The 12,908-nt window shown below is 38.5% G+C and overlaps 1 protein-coding gene across 4 annotated transcripts in view; it reads right to left on the reverse strand.

Moving 5' to 3' along the window:
- Positions 1-4,479: 4,479 nt before the first annotated feature.
- The window catches only part of mio (GATOR complex protein mio), a 106,067-nt gene continuing 97,638 nt past the window's right edge, over positions 4,480-12,908 (reverse strand). For all 4 annotated transcript variants that reach the window (XM_071661756.1, XM_071661754.1, XM_071661753.1 and 1 more), the window contains exon 18: positions 4,480-12,673. In XM_071661756.1, the coding sequence (XP_071517857.1) occupies positions 12,571-12,673 (103 nt within the window). In that variant the 3' untranslated portion in view covers positions 4,480-12,570. The remainder of the gene's footprint in view (positions 12,674-12,908) is intronic.

Consider the following 12,908-nt stretch of genomic DNA (forward strand, 5'->3'; position numbering starts at 1 on the left):
TCCCTCAAAGGCCCAGTCATCTGTTCTTAACGCTACCTCGCTAACGCGGGAAATGGCGAATAGTTTGAAAGAAAAGAAATATATATATATATATATATATATATATATATATATATATATATACATATATTACTCTCCTAGGAATTCTTCTAGAGCTCCTGCAGCGCTCAGGAAACCAGCCAAGTTCACCAGGCGGGGCCATAGCAGGAGGCAGTATCACCATCAGCCTGGGTCATTAAGGAAGGACACGTACATGATCACACCTGCAGTAAACTATAGTAACAAGTTGATGGCATAACCAAACTTAGATCTTACTAGTAACCTAAGCATAATAAACCCTTACACTTGTACTTCGAAATAATCCAAAATATTATCCAAATGTGTTGATTCAAGGTTTGTAATCTGTCGGTGACATTCGTAATCATTTGTTCTGGACGATTTCCCCCAAAGAGCAAAGTCGCTGGCATAGGGAGCAGGTGGCACGATGTATGGAGGGTAAGCCAGGCTGGCCAGTATCCCAGGCAGTCGTATCAAGGTGGTTTTAAGCAAGTATGGCGGTCCTGTAACCTCACCCTTGCCCTTAACTGGTAAACTATTGATGTAAGGCTGAATATAATAATAATGTCGTGTCTTAATACCATTATATAACGAACAGGTTACCAGTTGACATACATATCACCCCAGTCGTGAGAGCGCTGCACCTAGACAACGCTGCTGACGCGGAAGGAGGTCGTCAAGCGGAGCGTTCCTGCCCTACAGGAGGAGGAGGGAGACTGGCCGGGTCAGCAGGTGCTGCCGCTACACCCCTACTTCCAGCTGACAAGACTGCTGCTGCTCCACCTTTTGACCGACGTAAATTTTGCAGTCCGCTGACAACCACACCAAAATTAATTGATCGTATTTATGGAATTGTGGATAATCTTTATTTCGAAATAAATGAATAACAAGAATTGTGAATCTAACTTTTTTATCGTTATTAAAAAATGCTTTGAATCTCGCAAAAAAAATAAATTTTCTTAATGCTACAAATGATACTACACAAACGACAATAGAGAAACGGAGCCTCGCTGGTATTCTGCCGACCGTGTAGGTGATTTCTACCTATAAATCTATCGATCTTGTGATCGCTACTTATAATAATAGACTAGACCACTAACTCATCTTGTACAACGGTGTGATCATAGGTATGCTGGCTAGGTTATCATACTCATGGTTCAAAAATCTGTCCTAGAATTGTAATACAGAATTGTATCATCGTGGTCAGGAGTCTTGCTATTATGCTCAAGACTCGTACGCTCATGCTTAAGGGATGCATGAACAATTTCCTATGTAATTATCGGAGTATCTGCTGCAACTATCCGGCACACTGCTTACCTTCCTAACTCTGGCCCCAGGGACACCGTCTTCCGCTCACCTTACCGAAAATGGCCCCCGACACAATCCATCCGCTGCTCACCTTATTGACTGTGGCAGAGGGTGGCCTCCGGCACACTGTCTTCTGCTCACCATATTCACTGAGGGGAAGAATGGCTCCTGCGACACGGCCCTCTGCTCATCTCATCGACTGGGCCAGAAGGTGGCTCGTGACACTTTCCGTCGCTCACTTCATTGGCGGTGGTGAAGAGTGGCCACTGGGACACTGTCTTCTGCTCATCTTATTGAAAGCAGTGGAGGGTGGCCCCCGGGACATTCTCCTCTGCTTACCTTATTGAAATTGGTGGAAGGTGGCCCCCGGGACACTGTCCTCTTTGCTTACCTTATTGAAATTGGTGGAGGGTGGCCCCCGGGACACTGTCCTCAGCTTACCTTATTGAATTTTGTGCAGGGTGGGCCCCGGGACACTGTCCTCTGCTTACCTTATTGAAATTGGTGCAGGGTGGCCCCAGGGACAGTCTTCTGTTCTTCTTATTGAAAGTGTTGGAGGGTGGCCCCCGGGACACTGTCTTCCACTCACCTTATTGACTGTGGCAGACGTTGGTTCCTATGACACTTTTCTTTGATCACCTCATTGACTGTGGCAGACGGTAGCCCCTCGGAATATGTCCTCTGCTGAAGTTACTGACTGTGGTGGAGGGAGGCCCATGGTGAGATAATTGTGATGACTTTTATAAGATACACATCAAAGAAAATCTGAATTTTTGCTCCTTTTGCAATACCCTAAGGAGACAATTTACTAAGCAAGTAACCTGTGAGATCCATCACATGATGTGACTTTTCTAATGAATTTTTGGATATACCCAATTTAACAAAAACAGCATTCAGAGACAAAGGCTCTTTTGCAAACTTCTAGTATTTAATGTTCTACCAAGTGAAATAAACACAAAAGGAGTGAGAACAAAAATCTTTGAAACATATAAAACTCTCTGTACAGTCAAGAAAATTAATGTACTGTACTTACCCAAAATCCTTCCTAGTTAAATTCCCAAATTTAACTAGGCCCAGTTTACAGAGTGAGATATCATTCTCCCACCTCAAAGACCAGATTTTGCCTTTTCCATTCTTTCTGAATAAGAATGCTCAATAGAGAGAAAAGAATGGACATTCCTTTGTTTAAGCAACATGAAATTTACCCAGAGCTGGCCAAACTAGACAGGATTTGCAGCTGCCGATCCATTTTGATGACTGAATTCTCCTCTTTTATATCTGTTAAGATAGCTCTAAAATCTCTAGTGATGTATATAATCTTTGTAAAACCTCTCTTATTCTTACAGAGTATTCAATTGAAGTTAATTCTTACTGGGAATGTCATGGATCTTACTCTTATAAACTTACCTATACACAGGTTGTGCCTTGTCTTGGTAAAGGAGAGCAGCTGGAATTGTTTCAGTCCTCATGCTTTTGCAAGTGTCACTAGATCAGATATACTTGATCATTTATTGTTAGCAAAACGGTATTTCTGAGAAAGATAAAAGGAATCAGTTAGAACTCTCTTACTCCTAATAAAAAAAAGGGGTAGTCCTTGAAGACATCACAATTTCCTCTTTTCTGCTGAAAGACTTGAGCATTCAGTTTTCCCTCTTTTCTGCTGAAAGACATGAGCACTCAGTTTTCTAAGTCCAACCCTACTAAAGGCAGATGTATCTGAGGTAACCCTTTTGAGTCTGTGAGGGGAAAAATATTTTCTCTCTCTAGGAAACTTAAAACCCCTCTCAGCAAGGAACATCTCTTTCAAGATGAAGAAATTGTTCTGTTGGCTCAACCTGGCCTGTATGCAAGAGTGCATCAACTTAGGTAGTTTTTTGTTGGGCTTCCTGAGAAACAATATCTTGGAGGAAAATCAATAAAAGGGGTCTTTAACAATCCTCAAACACATTCATCAGATAAAAGCTTAAGGCAGACAAGAAGGACTTAAAGTAGTGTTGTTCCTTCCATCAGGACAGATGGGGTTAACTTTTCTATTTTTGATATGCTTATCTAAAGGCTCTTTCTCTAACCCTGTTCCTTCATGTTGGTATGCTCTCATTCTAATGAGACTTTCTAACTCTGGAAAGACACATAAGCTTTTTATTTTTAAATGAAAAACTCATTCTCTCCAGGACAGTATCCCATGAAAAAAAATTTCAGGTTGCTATTTTCTACCCTACCTTCCTCTTTATTTTCTGCATAAATATTTTTCTTAAATGTCAGTAACCATCATTTGTTTAAAACTGTGATTTAAGAACCATACGGCAACAGGTCATTTATGCCCTTGGTAGTGAGTGGGACAATGATGTCACTGATAATGGGAGGTCAGGACTGGATCTGGGACTAAGCAAGCAAACCACTAGTAGGTTGTTTAGAGAAGGGTGAAAGGCAGCTAACTCACCATATCACAGGATTAGAAGTTCAACTTCCTGGGTTCCAAAGGATTCTCTTAAGAGTAACAGCGTCCTGCCCCAGATAATGAGTTCATCATTCTTCAAAACAAACATCTAAAATACTTTTTCTGACATGAAAAATATTACAAAATCACTGGATACTTCTGCAAAAATTATTACCAAGTAACAAGAAGTAACTCTTACTCCGAACTGACACAACCGTAGCTTAAAGTTCTTACAGGGTAATTCACTCGATATTTGTTGGTTTCTTAAAATCAATACTTCTTTTTTTAGTAAAACGGAGGTATATGGGTAGCCATGGCCTTTTTTCTTCCACCTGAAGGTTGTATACAGTACACTTAAACTACACACACAATCCTATATTGTTGTCTCACACTACTCTATTTTTGTTGCATGCTTACTTATTTTCTCTTAAGTACACAAGTTAGTCTTTTATTGTCACAAAAGGTAGCCTTTGCACTAATTTTCTTATAACTCCTCATTTCAGACAGTTGGTAGCTGCCTCATAGGTAAACTATATAGCAAAATCCCTCTGCAGGAGTTTGAAATAGCTATTGAATACATGTATTTCTGGAAATATACAGTGAACAGTGCATCTGAAAAAGAATCTGCATAAAACACTTTTCAAAAGTAAAAGGGGTTTATAATTCAATAAAAAAAATTTTGAAGAGACTAAAGACTTTAATGAGAATCATAAATTTCCCAAATACATTATGGTACATTGATGTGTTAACTGGAAAACAAAGAAATACACCGAACCCTCGATATATTGATTTCATGTTCACATATTTGATATGCTGCACCACATACTTTCAAAAATTTTTGTGAATGACATTTGCTTTGTCACCACTGATTTCATGGAAAATGCCAAAAATTCAAAGTTGTAAGCACTTATTCTATTTGACATGAGTTTCAATCCCTCTTGAAAATCAGGCCTCTGTAATAAAAGCTGAAAAATAGTCAGAAAGAATTACAGTACTGTAAGAATTCATCTCAGTTTATGTTAAAACAAAACAATCTGGGTTAGACATTTTCTTCCCTTTGATAAGTGTCAAGAATGTTTTCAGTATTGTACATAATGAATATATGTAAAAAAAAAATAATCTTACCCTTAAAATTCAAATTTTGCAATGCTAATACAATTTTTCATGAAATAGTAATACAATTAGATACCAAAACTAGCTAAACATGAAAACCATCAAACAGAAACTGGAAACAATCTGAGAAGTATCATTTATGTTTAAGCCACATTTGTACATCACAACTGGCAACCCCCATGCTCCTTCTTCTACATATCAAAACACTGCCTGAAAGAGTCATTCATAAGTTTGTAGACTTTTATATCAATATCATTACTGCACTGGCACCGCAAAAGAGGCAACTTCATGTTATTGTACATTATAATCTCTGGCTGCAAAGTACTGTACTTACACCAGTACAAAGTAATCAACATGTATTCAACAAAGAGCCATAATCGAGGTAAGTTTTCATAGTAACAGCAATTAGGCCTACATAAATGATCAGTTTTGCATTCTTAGCAAGCTTGAGGAACACAAAGTGAGCCACATGGACCAGCATCATCACTTGAGGCAACCACAGTAACATTATCAAAATTGTTTCAACTTTCTGGGTTAGATAATATTTGTTTGGTTAGCACAGCTCAATGGAACTGGTTTAAAGAAATATTTCCTAAACATCAAACTGCTTTGCACAATAGACAGTATACCATAATATCGTATAGTGGTGCACACCTCTGGTCAACGTAGGTTTTATGTATACATTCATCCCTTGTCGTAGAGATGCCCATTATAAGAACATTCACTTTAATGTAACTTAAAAATAAGGGAAGCATCTTCTAATGTGATGGCCATTATCAATTCTTAAAATTCTTTACCGAATTCTGAATTTTTAACTTGTAGATTTCATAGCCAGAATCAAATTATGTATTGTGTTCAATTCTTCATGATTCTATCACTTGCTCCTGCATGCATTTTATACCATCTCAGGTTTATTGCTTTATTCTAGTGCACAACCCAGGCTTTCTTGTGGCCACTGACATAATGTGTTGTGAATATCTCACTTTTAACTGTATTTCATCCTTTTTAACACTATAACTACAGTAGTCCAGTTGTAAGTCAAAATAATGGAAAAAGGGCATAACAGCATAACAGCAAAGGTGAAAAAAAGATAAAAAAAATTGAGGACTTTAGATGTAAAATTCGATATATTTAGGCACTTTGAATTAAGTGAAAATATCAAAATTCTGAGAGTTAGGACTTGCTATATCTACAGTGTACATATTTTTCTTTTCATACATATTCGCCATTCCAGTGCTAGTGAGGTAGCATTAAGAACAGATGACTGACTCTTAGAGGGAAAAACCCTAACTTGGCCCCCTTCTCTGTTCCCTCTTTTGGAAAGTAATACAGGAGGGAGGATTTCTAGCCCTCCACTTCCAACCCTCTTAGTCGCCTTCTACAACACGAGGAATACATGAACAGTATTCTTGTCCCCTATCTCCATGGATAGTGGAAATAATACATGACAATAAAAATGAAACCCAATAAAAATAAAACCCAATTATCAAGCCACTACATCATTACAAGTGCAACATAACTGACTCACCACAGAAGTGATGTACAGTAATGTTTAAATAGAAGAATAATAAGTGTCTGATTTAAAGTCCAAAATCAATGAAATATGTCAATAAATACAAAGGTCATTCAGGAGAAGCTGAAAGGTTAATACAAATACCTAAAGAGTGAACATGGTGAAATTTCTGAAATGGGAACTTGTATTGATAGGTCTGAGAGGTTTAAAAGGCATCATACTTTGCATAATGCAGCATCAACACTTTCATGTTCCCAGGGGTCTGTGCATCCATCTAACCTACAATAAACTCAGTGGAGGTGAGCACCATATGGATGTTTACGTAGATTTTTTGTTTTTCATATTGTTTTTCATTGTACAATGTTTTTACATATATTATGTTTGTGAATAAATTCCCTATCATAAGTTGCACAAAAAAATAAAAAAGCTTTGCATTACAGTCTCTTTTTCCTAAAGATGTGGAAAAATTCTATACACATGTAATTTACAGATTTTTACATCTATAAAAATGTGAATTGTTTTCTTTGTCATACTGCTTAAAAACACTTGCTCTATCACCATCACCACCACTCCTTCAGTATCATTAACACTAACTCCATCTCTAGCATCACTAACAATAATCCCATCAATCACTACTCACTCCACCTCCATCACCAACACTAATCATACCAACATAACCAATAATTGTACTGTACTTACCAATAAGGTCCCACAGAGCATCTGCACTTATCCCTCCACCAACTTCAGGGGATATAACCTGATGATGCACTATGATTTCACTGGTGGTGGGGACCTGAGGAGTCTAATGTAATGATAATTGGTTGTGGCAAGGGGGTTATGCTCTGAGGCATGCTAAAGAACTAGCATCTATATCTAGTGTCTGGTGTCAACAGACTCCACCTGCATGAGTTTACGCCAAAACTGAAAAGTCACCTTTGGCAAAGCTGTATCACCGCTAGTACAGTCTCACCAAATAAATTTTCAATTCCAAAAAATTCCATTGTCTCCCTGCTTCTGGACGTATCATACGAGCTGATGCCCCTAAATGGTCTATCAATCCAGAAATCCTAGTGTTACGAAAGGCTGTCTGTAATCTAATATTCGTACTGTATGGGGAGAGTCCTACCCTCAGGGGAACTATTTCTTAAACCCTCCCTTATTATTAGTAGCTTTTTAAATGCCTGTAAACTGCCAGCATTTACAATGTAATTACTTAGTCTATTCCAACTATCCACCATCCTTACACTAAAACAGTACTTCTTCAAGTCCTTTCTAACGGGCATTATGTTTAACTTCTTGTTATGATCTCTGGTTACTCTGTCATTACATCTCATAGAGAACTATTCATTTCAACAATGACTACATTAAAAAGTTGAATGCTGTAATCAGGTCACCAAAAAATTTTTCATCCATATATTGGTGTGAGTTCAAAAATTTGAAGGCAGACACTTTGTCACTTTGATAAATTTTTCAGGTGGAGCTGTCATAACAGATTATGCACAGTGTTTTAGACTCTTTCAGATAGATTTCTAAAACTTTTTCCAACTGTGTAATAATCATGCCTAACCTAATTAAACTATGTCTCATCCTCATTACTTTACACAATCTCAAGCTAAATTACATCTATCAATTATCAAACCAAATTTGGAGTTTGTCTAGTCTAGGCCCCCATGTAAGATGATGTAATAATCATTATCCTTTACTCCTCTAAAGACTTTAGCATCATCCACAAACATGATCAGGTAAGAGTTTGATCCATATTGCAAGTTGTTTACATATAATCATAATAATAAAAATGATAATAATTACACATAACAGCTTGAGAATGGATTTGAGTGGATGTGGCCTTTCTTCATCAGTTCCTGACACTATCTTGCTAATGCAGGAAATGATCAAGTATAAAAGAAAGAAAAATAATAAAAATAATGTGTTTGAACGGAGAAAAAGCGGAGGAAGTGAAGTGTTTTAGATATCTGGGTGTGGAAATGGCAACAAACAGAACAACTGAAGCGAAAGTGAGTCATAATGGGTTGGGGAGGGGGCAAAGATTCTGGAATTACTAAAGAATGTGTGGAAAGAGAGAATGTTATCTAGGAAGATAAAAATGTGTATGTTTGAAGGAATAGTAGTAGTCCCAACAATATTATATGGATGTGAGGGTGGCTGTGTTGGAAATGAAATGTTTGAGGACAATATGTGGTGTGAGGTGGTTTGAAAGAGAAAGTAATGAAAGGGTAAGAGAGATGTGTGGTAATAAAAAGTGTAGCCAAGAGAGCAGAAGAGGGTGTGCTGAAATGGTTTGGACATATGGAGAAAAAGAGTGAGGAAAGGTTGACAAAGAGGATATATGTGTCAGAAGTGGAGGGAACAAGGAAAACTGGCAGACCAAATTGGAGATGGGAAGATGGATTGAAAAAGATTTAATGCAATCAGGGCCTGAACTTGCAGGAGAGTGAAAGATGTGCACGGAATAGAGTGAATTGGAACGATGAGGTATACTGGGTCGACAAGCTGTCAATGGACTGAACCATGGCATGCAAAGCACCCAAGGTAAACCATGAAAAGGTTTGTGCGGCATGGCTGTGGATGGGAAGCTGTGGTTTCAATGCATTACACATGACAGCTAGAGAATGGATGTGAGCAGATGTGGCTTTTCTTCGTCTATTACCAGCATTGTCTTGCTAATGAGGGAAACAGCAATCAAGTATGAAAAAAAAGAAAAAATAATAATAATAAACACTTTATTATTATTTATTTTGCTTTTTCGCTGTCTCCCGCATTAGCAAGGTAGCGCAAGGAAACAGACTAAAGAATGGCCCAACCCACCCACATACACATGTATATACATACACGTCCACACACACAAATATACATACCTATACATCTCAACGTATACATATATATACACACACAGACATATACATATATACACATGTACATAATTCATACTGTCTGCCTTTATTCATTCCCATTGCCACCTTGCCACACACGAAATAACAACCCCCTCCCCCCTCATGTGTGCGAGGTAGCGCTAGGAAAAGACAACAAAGGCCACATTCGTTCACACTCAGTCTCTAGCTGTCATGTAATAATGCACCTGAAACCACAGCTCCCTTTCCACATCCAGGCCCCACACAACTTTCCATGGTTTACCCCAGACGCTTCACATGCCCTGGTTCAATCCATTGACAGCACGTCGACCCCGGTATACCACATCGTTCCAATTCACTCTATTCCTTGCACGCCTTTCACCCTCCTGCATGTTCAGGCCATGATCACTCAAAATCTTTTTCACTCCATCTTTCCAACTCCAATTTGGTCTCCCACTTCTCCTCGTTCCCTCCACCACTGACACACATATCCTCTTGGTCAATATTTCCTCACATATTCTCTCCATGTGACCAAACCATTTCAAAACACCCTCTTCTGCTCTCTCAACCACACTCTTTTTATTACCACACATCTCTCTTACTCTATTATTACTCGATGAAACCACCTCACACCACATATTGTCCTCAAACATCTCATTTCCAGAGCATCCACCCTCCTCCGCACAACTCTATCTATAGCCCACGCCTCACAACCATATAACATTGTTGGAACCACTATTCCCTCAAACATACCCATTTTTGCTTTCCAAGATAATGTTCTTGACTTCTACACATTCTTCAACACTCCCAGAATTTTCGCCCCCTCCCCCACCCTATGATTCACTTCCGCTTCCATAGTTCCATCCGCTGCCAAATCCACTCCCAGATATCTAAAACACTTCACTTCCTCCAGTTTATCTCCAGTCAAACTTACCTCCCAGGTGACTTGTCCCTCAACCCTACTGTAACTAATAACCTTGCTCTTATTCACATTTATTCTCAGCTTTCTTCTTTCACACACTTTACCAAACTCAGTCACCAGCTTCAGCAGTTTCTCACATGAATCAGCCACCAGCGCTGTATCATCAGCGAACAACAACTGACTCACTTCCCAAGCTCTCTCATCCACAACAGACTGCATACTTGCCCCTCTTTCCAAAACTCTTGAATTCACCTCCCTAACAACCCCATCCATAAACAAATTAAACAACCATGGAGACATCACACACCCCTGCTGCAAACCTACATTCACTGAGAACCAATCACTTTCCTCTCTTCCTACACGTACACATGCCTTACATCCTCGATAAAAACTTTTCACTGCTTCTAACAACTTGCCTCCCACACCATATATTCTTAATACCTTCCACAGAGCATCTCTATCAACTCTATCATATGCCTTCTCCAGATCCATAAATGCTACATACAAATCCATTTGCTTTTCTAAGTATTTCTCACATACATTCTTCAAAGCAAACACCTGATCCACATATCCCCTACCACTTCTGAAACCACATTGCTCTTCCCCAATCTGATGCTCTGTACATGCCTTCACCCTTTCAATCAAATCCCTCCCATATAATTTGCCAGGAATACTCAACAAACTTATACCTCTGTAATTTGAGCACTCACTTTTATCCCCTTTGCCTTTGTACAATGGCACTATGCAAGCATTACACCAATCCTCAGGCACCTCACCATGAGTCATACATACATTAAATAGCCTTACCAACCAACCACCAGTCAACAATACAGTCACCTCCTTTTTTAATAAATACCACTGCAATACCATCCAAACCTGCTGCCTTGCCGGCTTTCATCTTCCGCAAAGCTTTTACTACCTCTTCTCTGTTTACCAAATCATTTTCCCTAACCCTCTCACTTTGCACACCACCTCGACCAAAACACCCTATATCTGCCACTCTATCATCAAACACATTCAACAAACCTTCAAAATACTCACTCCATCTCCTTCTCACATCACCACTACTTGTTATCACCTCCCCATTAGCCCCTTTCACTGAAGTTCCCATTTGTTCCCTCGTCTTACGCACTTTATTTACCTCCTTCCAAAACATCTTTTCATTCTCCCTAAAATTCAATAATAAACACATCAACCTGAAAATGCCTATACACTTGCTGACACACAGGGGCCAACCTTTACCAATAATGGCACCCTGAGAACACACAACCAAACTATGTCAGTAATTGCACGTCTGAGAGCAGGTTATCACTGAAAAGAATCTATGCTAGACTTGATCTAGCGAATTTCAACACATGATATTTCACCCACAGCTTAGGTGAATAGAGGCAATACGGCAGAAGTTGCCTTATATTTTCAAACAATCTGTACACTGTTTTATCCAGTTTTTTACATTTTACTTATGTTTACTGCTGAGATGAAAATACTGTAATTGACTTTTGTATTATCAGGCTTCTCATAAACTGTAATATCAACACTAACTTGAAGATTTAGTTCCTAATGTTACCTTTCCATGATATAAGAAAAAATAAAGGTTCTTGTCATGGTAGGAAAAGTTACTACATATAAGAAAATAATAAATGTTCTGACCTTCAAGAGTGGCCCCTCTCACTGCTGGTAAGATTACTATTTTTGTTAACATTATGGCCTGACCAGTTCCATAAACTTCCTTGTCAGGTGGTAACCTTTTTTTGGGTAGCCTGATTCTCTATCCAGGTTGACTTTTGCTGACAGGACGGCATGTATAGTCTTCTTTTAAATCAAAGTAAAACTATAGGGTAGTTTAGATTAACTTAATGCTAAAATCAAAGGGCTATGGAGCAGAAACCTGAGACCAAAATGATTTTCCTACTTTTCCATTACTAGTCAAATTGGTTTTTACTATTTCAATAAATGCATTAGTTTCTAGGAACATGATCCCAGTGAAAATCAAGGGTTGCTGGTATATCAACTGATCACAACAGTATCTTACTGCAAGTAAATATGTATTCTATGATTCAAATGAAATTGTAAATGTATACTATGAAGTATGATAAAAGACATGATCACAGTCTAGTTTACATTGTGATGCTTTCTCTCTGCTATCCATAAACGAAACTTCTCCCTCTGGATGTTAGCACCAGTCCCTGCTATGTTTGACAAACACAGTTACTGTTATAGTACGCATGGTGATCCACAGCATCTAAGGTATTGTAGTTCATTTCTAGTGGGTTAATGGTTCTGACACAACACTTTTGTTAAACTAAACTTGGTAGTATGTTCCAGATGACCAAGCTTAGGAATCCTAAGATCACTTAGTTATGACAGGTGCTGAGGAAGAGGATACCTTGCTCACAGTGTCTAATGACATACATTTGCAAGTGCAGGAGGTTACAGGACACTCAGTATGCTCCCTGAAAGACAAAGAAATAACTAACTGATTGAACTGGTATTGATAAAATTTTTGTACTTCAAATATATTACATAATTAAAACTACTTAGTACATAAAAAGGACTAAATAAAAAAGTAATTCAAGTTAAGTGTTTCACTATATTACATTTTTTTTTTTTTTTTTTTTTTGCTTTGTTGCTGTCTCCCGCGTTTGCGAGGTAGCGCAAGGAAACAGACGAAAGAAATGGCCCAACCCA

Source organism: Panulirus ornatus, chromosome 5 (genome assembly GCF_036320965.1).
Source record: "Panulirus ornatus isolate Po-2019 chromosome 5, ASM3632096v1, whole genome shotgun sequence".
Classification (NCBI taxonomy): Eukaryota; Metazoa; Arthropoda; class Malacostraca; order Decapoda; family Palinuridae; genus Panulirus; species Panulirus ornatus.